General features: G+C 35.5%; 1 protein-coding gene across 4 annotated transcripts in view; it reads right to left on the reverse strand.

Moving 5' to 3' along the window:
- LOC138158737 (small integral membrane protein 10-like protein 3) overlaps nt 1-15,942 on the reverse strand; it is a 182,130-nt gene that overhangs the window by 131,478 nt on the left and 34,710 nt on the right. Inside the window, exons 4-6 of one of the 4 annotated variants that reach the window (XM_069084905.1) lie at nt 9,938-10,097; nt 8,235-8,415; nt 1,124-6,960 (exon numbers count right to left, since the gene is read on the reverse strand). The exons of 1 other annotated variant lie outside the window; for it this stretch is intronic. In XM_069084905.1, the coding sequence (XP_068941006.1) occupies nt 6,803-6,960; nt 8,235-8,415; nt 9,938-10,097 (499 nt within the window). In that variant the 3' untranslated portion in view covers nt 1,124-6,802. Of the gene's footprint in view, nt 1-1,123; nt 6,961-8,234; nt 8,416-9,937; nt 10,098-15,942 lie in introns of those variants that run through there. 2 more of the 4 variants (XM_069084907.1, XM_069084908.1) reach the window with 2 other exon arrangements.

The raw sequence follows: 15,942 nt of genomic DNA on the forward strand, positions 1-15,942 counted from the left end.
TGGAATATGATATTCCAGAGGGCAAAGGAGCTAGGATTAAAACCAAGAATCACCTACCCAGCAAAACTGAGTATCACGTTTCAAGGGAAAATATGGTCATTCAGTGGAATAGAGAATTTTCAAGCATTCTTGATGAAAAAACCAGAGTTGAATATAAAATTTGACATTCAGATACAAGAAGCAAGAGAAGCATGAGAAGGTAAACAGGAAAAAGAAATCATAAGGAACTTATTAAAGTTGAACTATTAACATTCCTACATGAAAAAACAATAATTATAACTGATGAAGCTTTTGTCAGTATGAAAATTAGTTGAAGGGAATAGAATTATATATATATATATGTCTATATATGAGGGTATATGGGCATATGAATACATATGTGAACGTATATATATATATATGTTTACAGGTATACATAGATAGAAGGAACAGGACCAATTTAATAGGAAGGGATGATACTTAAAAGGTGAAATTAAGAGGTGAGAGAGGAATATAATAATGAGAGATGGGGAGAGACAGAATGGGGTAAACTATCTCACAAAGAAGAGGCAAGGGAAAATGGTTACAATGGAGGGGAAGAATAGGAAGACAAAAGGGAATGGGTCAACCTTATTCTCAAAATGGGAAAATGGGTCAACCTTATTCTCATTGAATTTGGCTTGGGGAGGGAATGTCATATACACTAAAGAGGGTATTTCACCCTACAGGAGAGTAGGGGGGAAGGGCATGAGAGGGGGGATGATGGAAGGGAGGGCAGGCTGGGTGGGAGGGAAGTTGGAAGCACATACTTTTGAAAAGGGATGAGATCAAAGTAGAGAATACAAGTGGAAGGTGGGATAAGAGGGACGGAAATATAGTCAGTCTTTTAAAATATATCTACTATGTTATTGTTTTGTATTAGCTACACATGTATAACCCATACTGAACTGCTTATATTCTCAGTAAGGGTGGGTGACAAGGGAGGAAGGGAATGAATCTGGAATTCAAAGTTTTAAAATCAAATGTTTAAATATATATATACTATTATTAATACTATTTTACATGTAATTGGGAAATAAGATATACAGGCACTGGGACATAGAGATCCACCATGCCCTACTGGAAAAGTCGAAAGGGGTGTGGGAGAAAATATGGGAGAGAGCAGATTGGAGGATGGGATGGGATATCCTATGGGACTGCTATTTTGGGGTGGTGGGTAGGGGAAAAACGGGGAGAAATTTTGCGACTCAAAATCTGATGGAAATGAATGATGTAAATCAAAAGTTAATAAAGCATTTGAAAAATGGAAAAAAAATAAAGGAATGGTGAGATATGGTAAAAAAAAAAAAGAACTGGAAACAAAATAAATGCTCAAATGGAAAATAGCTTTAAAAAAATAACATAGTATGAGAATGTAAATAGAATACTATTATGCAGTAAGAAACGAGAAATCAGGAATGCAAGGACTCATGGAAGATAGAAGTTAAACTAAATGAAATAAGCAGAACTAAGAGTACAATAGATACAACAACCATTTAAATGAAAAAAAAGTACTAAAGGAAAGTAGAGCTCTAAATACCAGGGAAAAAAAACCCCGAAAATCCTGGAGAACAGATAATTAAATAGATCTTCCCACTTACAAAACCAAGAGGATGACTATGACAGAATATTGTATGGATTACAAGATATGTTCACTATATCAAATCTTGATGCTTAATTGTTTCCTTTTACAGAAGGCAGGGTTCAATCTAGAGGGCAGAGTACCTATGATGACTAACAGACATTGATAAAATTCATTAAACTCCCCCCCCTTTTTTTTTTACTAAGATAGAGACAAAATGCATCAATAAAACACATTTTTAAATTTAAACACACACATACTCAAACACCCCTTTCCTCTTTCATCAGACTTTTTTTTTTTTAAATTTTTTTTTGAAAGCAATTGGGGTTAAGTAACTTGCTCAAGGTTACACGGCCAGGTATTTCTGGGTGGGTGCTAAGTTTCTGAGCCCGGATTCGATCCCAGGTAATCCCGACTCTGGGGCCGGTGCTCTTACTCACTGTGCTACCTGGCCACCTCCCATTAGACTTTTAAACAGGAAAATGGAAGTGTCTAGATTATAAGAATTAAAGCAAATACAACATGTGTCAAGAATTAGCCAGGTTCCACTGGCAGTTGTAAGAAAGTGCTAAAATCAAATTTTTCTCTTAAAAAAGGAAAAAAGAATTAAAAGAATAATAACTTGATTTATTACTTGTGTCTTTCATTTTATAGGACTTTCATAAAATTATTATTTTGCAAAATACAAATGGCAGTTGCTTTTAGACTATGACCTATGCTGAAGTTGGGTTTAATCAGTTTATTCCGATGACAATGAATTAAACTTGTTTTCTTGCTGAAGAACACAAAGGGCAGGGGGAAATAAAGATAATATATAACTAAATTAGATCGACTGTAAGGCAGGCAGCATACGTAACAAATTCAATTTCATTCCTAGCTACCTCTTATGCTTGACAAAAAGCAGCTTCTAATATTTATCCAGTTGTTAATTTCTTAAGGGATTAAAATCCAATTCATAGATCATTCACATGTCTTGCTGATTCTCCTGCTCTTCCTTCTGCTGCCCTGACTTTTGGTAAATTCATTGTTTATAAACAAGTCTACCAGAAGGTCATAATGGGAAAGAAAAGAATGAAGTTCTAAATTAGCCAATTGTCAAATTGATAACAGATATCTGTCTGCTGGGGAAGGGCAGGAGAGGATATGGAAGAGAAATATTTGAAAACCACAATATTTATAAAGCATTTTATAAAAATGAAGATTCAAAATTATCTTTGGATTTTATTTTTTCCTGCTATCCCTTTCTCTTACTACTGGACAATTCAGAAGTAATTGAGGTTAAATAATCTTTGGATATGCTTCCTTTTGAAGTAATACATGCTAAATAGGGAAGTTGTTTAAGTTTCCATTAGTGTTGATTTAAACTGATGACCTTTGGAGTTTCTTTTTACTTCCACCTTCTGGAGCAAGTGTGAAGTCTGTTGTACAGTTTACTTTTTTTTTTTTTAACAATAACACATAATAAAGCTCAGTAAGGATCATTCTTGTAGGTGAAAAATTTAATAAGACACACATTTATTTATAGATCTTGTATCTGCCTGGCCTGGAGGCTTGAGAACAAAGTGCCACTTAGAAAATCCAGGCCAGTTATATTTCTAATAACAAAAACCTGGGACTAATTTATATGTCCAAACACTATATAAATTAACATTAACGACATCACAAAATATTATTGTTATAAAAATGACAAAAAGGAAGAAATCTGAATAAATATATATGATATAAAACAGAAAATAAAATTAGAAGATAATACCTATTAAATGATTATACTAATAACAATGCAACTTTCTAAGTATATAAATGAAAAAGATTGAGAAAGAGACATAGTAAATAAGTTGCCGTTTTGTTAAAACTTATATATTTTCTTCTCCCTCCCCCCTTTTTTAATGTTACCAACTAAAACGTAAGCTCCTTGAGGTCATGGACTGCATGGTTGTTGTCACTGTATCCCATTCCTAGCACCTAGAACAGCACCTTGCACAGAGTAGATACAAGAATTTCCAACTGAATCAAGTTCTGTAGTTTTACTCAGATACCTTTTTGTAGCATGGATATAACTGGGTTCTTGAAGGCTATACCAAAAGAGCCTTAAGCTCTGGCTTTCAATATAATATTAGAGAAAAACTACATATTTGTCATCCTGGAAACATCCTAGCTAATTCAGAAGGAGGCTTATTACCAAGTTGAGTATGGAGTGGAAGGAAGGCTGTTGCAACCTTCCAAGACCACTTTCTAATTTATAGAGTAGTTAAAAATCTTCATTGGTGAAGAAGGTACCCACACTGACAAAAGTCACAGATAATATCAACATATAAACACTGTATGGCTTTATGTCATGATGGTTTATTCCTTTTATTTGATTGTTCACATTTGTTTTAAAAAATGGAAACAAATTATGCCCAACAATTGGGGAATGGATGATTAAGCTGCCATATGAAGGGAAAAGGTAACAACATTTTAATGAAAGGCAGGCTGTTCTAGTCATGAAAATCTGAATTCAAGTCATTTAAATATGTCAGGCAACTCTCTAAGAGCAAGTTACAAATAAACTGCCTATTGACATAGATGGAAGGAGATTCCATAGCAGACGTTTCCTACACTGATAAAATCACAGGTAGAAACCCCCCAAGATGAAAATGATGTAATGTTGCTGCATGGTAAGAAATATGAAAAATTTTAAAATATAGGAAGACTTACATGAAGTGATATAGAAAAAAGAAAGTAGATCCAAAAGCATGTATACACTAACCTTTTTCGGCGGGGTGGGGCTCATGAATGTGGGGGAGCTCCAAGTGTAGAAATTGCTCCCATTGATCTGGACTGATAGAGTACCTTGTCTATCTATCACTTGCCATCAGAAAGTTGCCTGTGGCACTGAAGTCAGTGATTTGCTCATGGTCACAAAGATGAAATGCATCTGAGGCAAAATTTGAATCCAGGTCTTTCTTGCTATTCACTAAGTCTCACTACCACAAATGTGTACAGTTCTATGGTCACAATCACTATTTTCAGTTGTCTTGCTTAACCATTTTGGGGAAGCATATAGTTGTGGGCATGGAATGTGTGTATGCATGTCTTGTTAAAACAAAGATTATTAACTTTATTATTTTTTAAATGGAAGAAAAATAAAATGCAAGTTAGGTTAATTACTATAGAATTCTAACTTTTTAAGGCCATGGAGCTCCACAGAGGAGAAAAGAAAAGATAATACAACAGAATTTCTATCACTTTGATTACAAAATAATGATAGAATAAATACCTTGCCATCATCTGGAATTTTCTATTTAGTGAGCAGTCACATCGGTAAGATGAAAACTGTGTTCGAAAAACTTTGTAATCTGTAATCTGACAAAAAATCAACTGCAAATGATATAGTACAAGAGACTAATCTGGCTCTATGCTGCTCCAGAGCTATAACAAATAAGTGTAAGAGGCTCAATTTTACTCAATATAAAGGAGAACTGTTTAATGATTAGAGCTATCCAACAATGGAAGGTGCTGCCTCATGAATGCAAGCATTTAAACAGAGGCTGAAGAAACACTTCTCAATGTTATATATGAGACACAGGTGAGTAACTGAACCAGACAACTACAGTTCCTCCTCAAGAATAAGATTTTAGGAACTCTTCAAGTTACCAAAGAGGATTAATGACAATTATCAAACAAAACTCCATTCTACATATCTTTGGTGGAGAATAGATTTAATTTCCTAGTTATGTTTAATTTAAGCCAATATTAAAATTAGAACCATTAGTTTTAGAGATTTGAAATAAATTATCTAGTCCGACATCTTTCACTTTACAGATGAGAAAAGTATAGTCCAGAATGTGTCACTGGTATAGCCAGGGCACACAGCAAGTGAGTAAGCAGAGCTGACACTAGAAGCCAAGTCTTTTGTCTCAACACCAATGATGTTTCCATTGTACCAATCAGATAGCATTTCAATATGTACAAACTAAACAACAAGTAGGGGAGGCAAACTCAGAAATTTGCTGGGAAACAACTCCAACCTTTGCTTTTACATTTGGCACAGATAACCACAAATTGGATAAGAATTTATAACCTCAGTACAGACTCTGTGACATTATTTCTAAGAATAAGTCTTTTTTTTTTTTTTTAAGCAATCGGGGTTAAGTAACTTGCTCAAGGTTACACGGCCAGTTATTTCTGGGTGTGGTGCTGAGTGTCTGAGCCCAGGATTTGATCTCCAGGTCGTCCCAACACTGGAGCGGGTACTCTTACTCGCTGAACCACCTGGCCGCCCCTAAGCAATTGGGGTTAAGTAACTTGCTCAAGGTTACACGGCCAGGTGTTTCTGGGTGGATGCTAAGTGTCTGAGCCCGGGATTCGATCTCCAGGTCTTCTCAACACTGGAGCGGGTGCTCTTACTCGATGTGCTACCTGGCCGCCCCAAAGAATAAGTCTTAATGGAAAAAGATTGCTATGCCTTTGTATGGTATAATTTTACTAAGTGGAGAGAAAAACCCCAATTTTTAATGAGCAAAATAAAAATTAGTGGATCTAGTATAATTTTAATTTTATAAAATTACATATACACTATACAGATTCAATAACTTACCATACTCCTGAAGAGCTATTGTTTTTTCAAGATAAGCAAATGCTCTACAAAACAATTAAGACCAAATTTAGCAAAACTAGAAAGCTCATGTGTATGTTCATAAGGTCTTAAATGTTAACATGATGCTTTAAACTCTTCTTAGTTTAATCTCCCTCCTCTGCTGCTTGTGAAACAGAAAGAAATGCAACTACATTTCAGACCAAGTTGAACAGGACTTATATTGGTCTTCAGATATCAAGAAAGGATGTTTAAAAACAAAACTTTGGTCTTTGCAAAAAGACCAAGCCAGGAAAATCAAGACTAAAAAGCAAAATTTCAGACTTGTTTGGGGGTTTTGTTTTTGTTCTTAAAAATCTGCAGTATTTCTTTAAAAAAAAAACCCACCCCAAGAAACAATATTGCAATCTGGATGTGATTAGACAAAACCAGGAAGAAGATAAAATAACAGAAGGAAGTGGCTTTTGATATAAGAATTTTCTGCTCTGTACAAGGGATTGGGTACTTAAAATAAAGGTATGGGCCAGTTGCCATACTTTAAAAAAAAAACAATAACTGGTTGAAATGTAAAAGGCATAATGGGGGAAAAAGGGTTGTGATTTTAAATTTCCTGTTTTGAAAATGTTTTATTTTCCTTTTTTCAATTTGTTAACATGAAACCTTATGAGGCTTTCTATAGCTGTATTACCCATTTGCTGAGCAAGTTGCAAAGGTGTCAATTCTCCCATTGGAATTTCTGGATCAGCCGCAGCTTTCAGCAACAAATAACAAATATCCAGATGTCCTAAATAAAGAAAAAGATGGTAAAAAATATTCTGGGTAGAATCATATTTCATTTACATAGGCATAAAAATGTCTACAATCAAATATCGTATTTTAAGTTAGTGAAAGAAAGACATGGGTACATCAATGGAAGGACCTTCATTAATGTGATCACAGACACTCTGAAGGATCTCAGAACATCATTTTCCTTAAGTTTTAGGTTTTGTCTATGTTTTGAAAGAGCTGAGAAGATGCATGTTGTCATATACCATAAGTTAAACATTTTTGGTTTTGGTAGCTTGCTTATTTTAGAGTAAACGTGTTATGGTAAAGAGGGTAGTATAAGCTAAAACATATTTAGTCACTCTGAAGCCCTGATGTTTCCAAATACTTATTTTTACAAAATTTGTCACTAAATTACTTTTACCTATTACCTCCTCCAGGATCAAATGTAAAATCTTATTTGGCTTCTGAAGTCCTTTACAGCTTGGCCTCTTTCTACCTTTCCAGGCTTCTTATACTTTACTCTCTTCAAAGCTCCCTACAATCCGGTGACATTTGGTTTCCTGGGTTTTCCTTACACACAGCACTCCATCTCCAAACTCTGTGTAATGTTCTCCCTCCTCAACTTGGTTGCTCCTGGTTTCCTTCAAATCTCAGCTAAAATCCCACCTTCTGGCAGGCGCCTTTACTGATCCTCCTACAGCTGGTGCTTTCCCTCTGAAATTACTTATTATTTATTCTATCTATCCATCTCTTTATGTACAAAAAAAAAGTTGTTCAACAGTTAATTGCAAGTCGTCTCCAATGAAATGTGAAGCTCCTTGAGGGCAGGAGCTGTCTTGCCCATATTACTACAGTGCCTGGCTTAAAAGCAAGTGGTTAATAAATGTGTATTGATCCTGTAACTTAATGGAATCCTATCAGCGTTGGTTCCCAAAACTAAAGGGCCTAAATGGGAATAAAATATTATTTCATAGACCCTAAGTTATCTTATAATAACCACTCTAATATTGACAATTACTATTTCCCTAAATAAATGATTGTCTACTCATAAGGAAATCATTTTTATTTCACTCAATTGACAGTTAAACATCAAATTCTTGATGAAATCGCTGAACACTATCTGACCTACAGTATCTCATATCAATAAACTGATATTGATTAGAAAGACCAAAAGACTTACGTTTTAGGATAGTGATTCTTCCAATGCAATAATGTCAAAAACACACAACTGTCTAGGACAAGTCTCTAAATTAGATGAGACTAAAATAAACAAAATGTGAACAGCTTTACCATAAATGATAGCAAGATGTAAAGCTGTTGCTCCATTTAATTGGTGATTGGGAACATTGACATCAATTTCAGCAAAGCACAAAAGAAGAGATATGATATCTGTCTTTCTAGTGTTGACTGCAGCATGAAGTGGAGTATTTCCATTTTCTGCTGCTTGGTTTACACTGGGAATAGGAGGCTCCTGGAAGAGAAATTGAGGGGAAATTATAGGCTGTAAAGAAGAAATGACAAAAAAAATTTTTTTTAAGGACACTGGACATTTTTTTCATAGCAAAAGTATGATTTTAGTTGTGTCTTGCTTTCTAATTAAGCAACAAAGGGGCAGCTAGGTGGTACAGTGAGTAAAGAGCTGGTCCTGGAGTCAGGAGGGCCCAAGTTTGGATCCAGCCTCAGACACTTAAACACACACACAAAAAAAAGACCTAGCCGTGTGACCTTGGACAAGTTACTTAACCCCAATTGCCCTCCAAAAAATAAAAAAAAAGTGAATTAAGCTACAAGATATTTCAAGATAACAAACATTCAGGGGCGGCCAGGTGGTGCAGCGAGTAAGAGCACCGGCCCCAGAGTCGGGAGACCTGGGATCAAATCCGGGCTCAGATACTTAGCACCACACCCAGAAATAACTGGCCGTGTAACCTTGAGCAAGTTACTTAACCCCAATTGCTTTAAAAAAAAAAGATAACAAACATTCAATATTTATAGAAAATACATGACAACATAAGGCAATACTATACTGTGCATTAAAAGTGCTAGATTTGTAGTCAGTTGACCTGGGTTCAAATTCTGATGTCTAATTTTGGGCAAATTATTTATCCTCTCTAGGTCTTTTGTTCCTCATCTAAACACTTGTTGAATTTCAGTTGGACTAGATGGCCACCAAGGTTGCTTCTGGCTCTAGATATATCATCTAGGACAGGGGTGAGGAACCTGCAGCCTCTAGGCCACACATGGCCCTCTAGGTCTTTAAGTATGGTTGGCTACACAAGTTTGGCTCCCTCCCCCCATCTAAGATCTCATCTTCCTTTTATAACTCCATTCAACAGAGGCAGATCACAACCCACTGGCAGTCAGAGGATATTGCCTGAGGTTCAGGTTGACTGGGGTTAAGTGACTTGCCATTGTTGGACCCCTAGCTAGTGATGTGTGACTCAAGCAGGATCTGAAACCAAGTCTTCCTTAAAAGTAGGATATCACTCAAAGGACTCAACAACAACTTCCTTAAAAGTATAGCACTCAAACCACTATGCCTGCAGTTTCTTAATAAAGAGTAATTGGTAACAATAACAACAATAGCTGGTGTTTATATAGCACTTTATGGTTAACAAAGAGCTCTAGAGCCATTATCTCATTCATTCCTCAAAGTTTATACCAGGAGGCAGGTCCAACAAGGATTATTGGTTTCATTTTATAGAGGAAACAATCTCAGAACAGTTGTGACCTGTCCCAGGCCATGGACCAAATAAATGTTAGAGGTAGTATTTAAACAAAGGTCCTACCTCACTGCCATATTTAGTACATTTTCTTATTTAAAATACAATGAAAATTGTGATAACTGTCAAAATTGTATGTTACCTTTAATATTAGTAAAACAAGTGCTTCACTATCAGAAGTCTGAATTATTATCTTCAGTTTCCACTTAAGGTAATTTTATGGTATTCTAAGATCTTAATTAACTACTTTAAACGTCTCTTTCAACTGACCATGTCCAAAAAGTACTCCAGAATCTTTGGTTGATTATATATGGTGGATAAAAATATCATATTTCGGTTGTTCTCATCTACAACATAAAGGTCAATCTGGTGGCTTTTTATTAGATAGTGTAAAACATCGATGTATCCCAAATGAATGCACTGAAAAGCTCTAAAAGGATAAGAAACAACAGTTTAATCATTTCAAATGAACAAATACAGATCAAATGGATACATAAGCAAGAGGGCATTATGATAAAAGAACAAAAATAACCATGGCCTAGCCTTCTAAAAATGTCATTAAAAATACCAAATGAATCACTGAAAGAGAAAAATGAGGGAAAAGTAGAAATATGAGAACCCCAGGCCTGGAATTTTTGTGGGAAATTATATGTTATATAATTCAGTTTCAGTTATCTTTTACATACTAAAATTTTCTAGTTATATAGAAGATTAGTATTCCCTAGTGAGACAGACACAACAGTTATAGAATAAAATTTTCCCTTTTCTGGACTAGATTTATGATCAAATATTTAAAATAAAATTCAACATTTCATTGAGATGAACTATATGAAAAACTATTTAAGGGAAAATAACTTAGGGAAAAAGACTATTTACTTAGATTATTGTACACATACAACCAATTTTATTTTTAATGATGAACAGATGGGGGTGGAAGGATTTTGTTTAAGGTGTGCTTGTGATCTCAATCCTTCCTCCATTGGAATATTCATGTTCTGGGGCAGCCAGGAGGCTCAGCGAGTAAGAGCACCGGCTCCAGTGTTGGGACCACCTGGAGATCGAATCCCGGGCTCAGAGACACTCAGCACCACACCCAGAAATAACTGGCCGTGTAACCTTGAGCAAGTTACTTAACCCTGATTGCTTTAAAAAAAAAAAAAAGAATATTCATGTTCTATACCCCCAAAAGAGGAATCTGACAAAAAAAATACTCCATATAAACCAAAATATTAAAATAGCATTTTTTTTGTGGTAGCAAAGACCTGAAAACAAACTAGATGCCTGTCAATTGGGGAATAGTTAAAACAAACGTGTGGATGAAATGTAATACAGTTATCCCTTCCACATCTCAACTTTCCTCATCTCAATTTCAATACATCGTAGGTTGGCATATGAAATTAAATGTGAATTTGGGGCGAAGTTTTGCAGAAGCCACAGATGACACGCAAAGGCCAGCAGACAACACAGAGCCTATGACTAAATAAATACTCAACCCAAATTTTACAATAAGGTACTGTAAACACCCCATAAAAGAAAAAGAAAAATTCAGACTTCTCTGGTATGAAGGGAGGGTCAAAAATTTTTATTCGGATTTTCCAGATGGGGGGGAGGGGTGGCACACCCTCTTTCTACAATGTGGAAAGGATAATTATATTATTGTGTCATAAAAAACAATGAACATGATGAATATTTAGGTATGTAAATAGTCATACACAAACTAATGCAAAGTGAAATAACTAGAGGCAAGAACACTACATACCATGACTACAGCAATGTAAATGAAAAGAAACATCACAAAATAATCACAACTGAATGTTGCGAAATTATAAAGAATAAGCTTGATCCACAAAGAAGAGCTGAACCACCACCTTCTTTGTAGAAGGCAGGATTCAAAGGTGTACAACACTGCATATAAAGTCAGATTTTTTTTTCCTCTTTGTTGATTGGTTTTACTGCGGGCTTTTTTTTCTCTTTTAAAAATTCTTTGTTATAAGGGGTCTCTCTGGAAAAGGAAGGAAAAGAATACAGGAGAAATTGTGGGCAATGTAAAAATAAAAGAAACTGATTCCCCTTAAAAACAAAAAAAGGACACTCATGCCTTCAGTCTCGAATTAATCCAAAAGAAAAAAAAGCTCCAAAATGCTCCTTTACCTTTTCTTTCTCCCCAACCCAGAACTCTATGACACCCCCACCATTTATCTTCTCAACTTCTACTTCTTAACTACTAAATGGAAGAATCAGTACTATACAACCTTGCCAATTATACACATTACCTAATTGAGACCCTTGTCTTTTGTTTTTGAAGAGGAAAGACATCACAGGGTGATGCCTTCACTCACTTAAGAAGTGGATTTAAGTGAGGCAGAATTGTACAAACTCATCAGCCCTCATTCTCTCCTCTAGATTTACCAAAGTTCAGCAGCAAGACAAAAGTCGAGATGGCTGGTGATGGCCCGGGATGCAGTGGACATCCTTGACATCCACAATGTCTGACCAAGCTCTAAATGCTCCACAGTCCCTGCTCCATCAGCCTTCATGGCAATTGAAACAAATTTTTCTCATCCTGCGAAGTCTTCACATGCTTGGGGTAGACATCCCTCTAAGTCACCACCAGGTTTGAGGCCTACTGATTACCCTCAACCTGGTTTAGCTCATCTGCTGAGAAAGTTTTGCTGGGGTGTGGCTGCTGCACATGCTATATTTCTTGGAGCCACAGGTGAGAGTCGAGTGACAGGTAGACACCAAAGATGGATGAGCAGCCCCGGCCATTTCACTCACCTACCTCAGCTTGACATTGAAGGCCCTCCATAATCTCGTAGCCTATATCATAATATGTCCCTTCATATACTGGTATAAACTGTACTAGGCGCCAAGTCTAAAGTTTTTCACTTTCTTTGTGTATACATTCATACAAGCTATCCCTCAGGCCTAGAAGATACTCTCTACTTAATCCTACCTTTCAAATCCTTGGCTTTCTTCAAGGCTCAGATTAGGTAGACACTTCATCTCTGAATTCTTTCCTGATGTCCCCAGTTGTTAGGATTCCCTCCCTCATCAATTTACAGTGTATTTACTTGCCTGTGCACATATTACTATTCAATGTAAATTACAAGAGAGCACTAGACTTAGGTCTTCAAAGCCTAAATCTCATTGTGACACCTACTAGCAATGCTAGCAAGTCACCTAACCTCATTGACTATTTCCTCCTTTGTAAAATGAGGGGATGGATTATATGGCAGCCTCTAATGTCCTTTCCAGCTCCAAATCCATGGTTCTATGGCAGGAATTACCTAAGTGTTTTGCTTTGTATCCCTAGTACTTAAATGTTTGTTGATTTAAAAAATTTTATTTATATGCTATGATGATTAATATAAACTTAAAATATAATTGGTGATGAGTTGATAGTTAACACAAGCCAACTATTTATTAGAATTTAAAGTCTTGAATATTTTACTCTGGCTTAGATTTCCAGAATACTTGATATTCTTTTTTTCACAAATGCTCTATTTAAGTGAAACTGGTCTACTTTGAGTTCCCCAAACTCAACATTTCATCTTTCCCCTCCAAACCTTGATAGAGGCTGTCTCCCATGACTGTTTTTTAGCATGTTTAGCTTCTTTCAAGGTTCAGCTCAGGTACCATCATCCCCTACAAGAAGGCTTTCCTGATCTCCCTAAGTTATTAGTATTCTTTCTCTTCTCAAATTATCTTGTTTTTAACCTATTGGTTTAAAACAGGGCCTTCTTCTTTTTGCCCTTGTATTGCATATATAGGCACTTAATATAGATTTGTGAAATTTAACTGAACTGAAAACCAGTTCTACTTGATGAGACTTGTCATTTCAAGAAGAAACCAAAATGGAAAAAAAAAAACACACATATTTACATAACACTTTTTCAATGGTCACATTAGTTTTTAGGACTCAGACAAGTATGTGAGTAGTTCTATGAACTAATCAGGATTTTTTTTTTTAATCAAAGATCTTCATCTCCACAAACAGGTTGCCATTTTACTTCCACTTATAAACCGTATGACTAAAATCTGAACTAAGTCTAACATTTGAATTTAGCTAGAGGCCAACATCACTGGTATTAGCCAATGGTCATTATCATCCAGGTGTGTTTAAAAAAAAAGTTTTAATTCAGGAAATGAGCATATCTATGAGCTTATATTTATGACACGGAAAAACTGATGGGAGAGATGTTAAATGAAAGGATATATGATGTTTGCCCAAATAACAAATAAAACATTTTGAAATATAAATTTTGCTCAACTTAAGACAGTTTAATGTGCTTTTTAATTAAGTGTGATGCTGTTGATGAGCCAAGGTCAGCTACTTAACCACCTTGCCTTTTAGTAAACAGTTATTCTCACCTCACTAAGGGAATAGTACATTTTTAATTTTTTTTCTACCTTTTATGCTCCCTTGCTTTTAGAAACATAGTTGAAAGTGTTACTTCTTTTTTTTGCCCATAGATAATCTATTCAATTAGTAATATTTTGATTTCCCTGAGTTTTTCAAATAGAAATTAAAAACAAAAAGTCTGTCAAATATAAATAAAAACTAAAAATAATTTATCCTTAGCTAGCTTTATGGACTTAAAAGTCAAATTCTTTTTCAAGTCCTTTTACTACTTCTATTATCCTTCATTTTCTAGAAGGTTTTTCTATTCAACAACTATTTGATATCCAATTTTGCGTTAAAGTCCTATTTGATGTCAAACCAAATTAAAATCCCTAATTTAGCATTTAAAGTCACTAAGCTCCAACTTAGTTTTTGTTTTGTTTTGTTTTTTAAGCAATCAGGGTTAAGTAACCCAGGTCATCCCAACACTGGAGCAGTGCTCTTACTTGCTGAGCCGCCTGGCCGCCCCTAAGCAATTGGGGTTAAGTAACCTGCTCAAGGTTACACGCCCAGGTGTTTTTGGGTGGGTGCCAAGTGTCTGAGCCCGGGATTCAATCCCCAGGTCATCCTGACACTGAAGCCGGTGCTCTTACTCACTGTGCTACCTGGCCACCCCTCCAACTTAGTTTTCAATGACAGGCATATCAGAAAAGCAAGGCAAAATCTTTAAACTAATTTCATGTTTTGGATAATTTTTCTCTCTAAAATAGATTATGCTATAGTTGGGCTCAGGGCAGGCTACAACAGGAGATATGCCATGAAGACAAGGAAAGAAATTATCACCTTTTCTTTAAGTATCTCTGATACTTGAGTACTCCTATGCAGAGGCACTGCTTCAGGAATAAAGAGAAATATAACCAAGTTGCGACCTTTAGGGAGTTTCTTTTCTAGTTGGAGATAAAACAGGTACATGAGAAGATGAAACAAAGAGTATCAGAATAATCAGTGCAAATAAGTGGTAAGGAGAGACTTATAATAAGGGCCATCAAAGTTCAAAGTTAAGATCATTTCCAGCAGGCCCAGTAAGATTCATGGAGAATGGGATATGGTCTAGGTAAGATTTGGATAGATGGGGAGAAGAGCAGGAAGAAGCATGGCAAACCTGAAAAATATTTTTATTACAAATATCATTTTGCAATCTATTACTACAAAAATACAGGGTGTTCCTATATCTTAAACTATTTAAACTTCACTAAGACTTTTGGGACACTCTACCCTTCAAGGCTCATTTTAAGTTCCTCCTTTCCATTGTGAATCTTGATTCCTTATCACCATTGCTGTTTACAGCATATATAATAGCACTTAATTATAGTCTAACTTGCACTGCTTTCCAATATGTTCAAATATTTAAGTTTTGTCTCTCCAACTAAATTACGAGGACAGGAACTCCTACATCATTTTTGCATGTCTAATATAAAATATCTTAGGGCCTAACAAGGCTGAATTGAATGCGATATTAATATTAAGTATGGCTGCACATTCTTTGACAAAATGAAAGTTAGGGCACATACCTCAAAGAGAACAAAAGAAGAAGGACCTTCATCTACAAAAACATTTATAGCACCACTTTTTGTTATAGCAAAGAACTGGAAAATAACAGGTACTAGTCAATTGAAGAATGGCTGAACAAATTATTGCGTATGAATGTAATAGAATACAATCTATTATGCCATAAGAAATGATGATAGTTTCAGAGAAACCTGTAAAGACTTGTATGAAATGATGAAGAATGAAATAAGAATCATTTCTATATATCCAATATATATAATCTAGTTGGAGATAAGATAAACACATGAGAAAAGTTTATACAACGACTGCTATAATATTATAAAGGAAAACAACTGTAAAAGGTGCAGATCTATGCGATGAC

The sequence above is a fragment of the Petaurus breviceps genome, unplaced genomic scaffold, assembly GCF_028583685.1.
Source record: "Petaurus breviceps papuanus isolate PSGF00001 unplaced genomic scaffold, PetGlider_PUasm1.0 175, whole genome shotgun sequence".
In the NCBI taxonomy this organism is placed as follows: domain Eukaryota; kingdom Metazoa; phylum Chordata; class Mammalia; order Diprotodontia; family Petauridae; genus Petaurus; species Petaurus breviceps.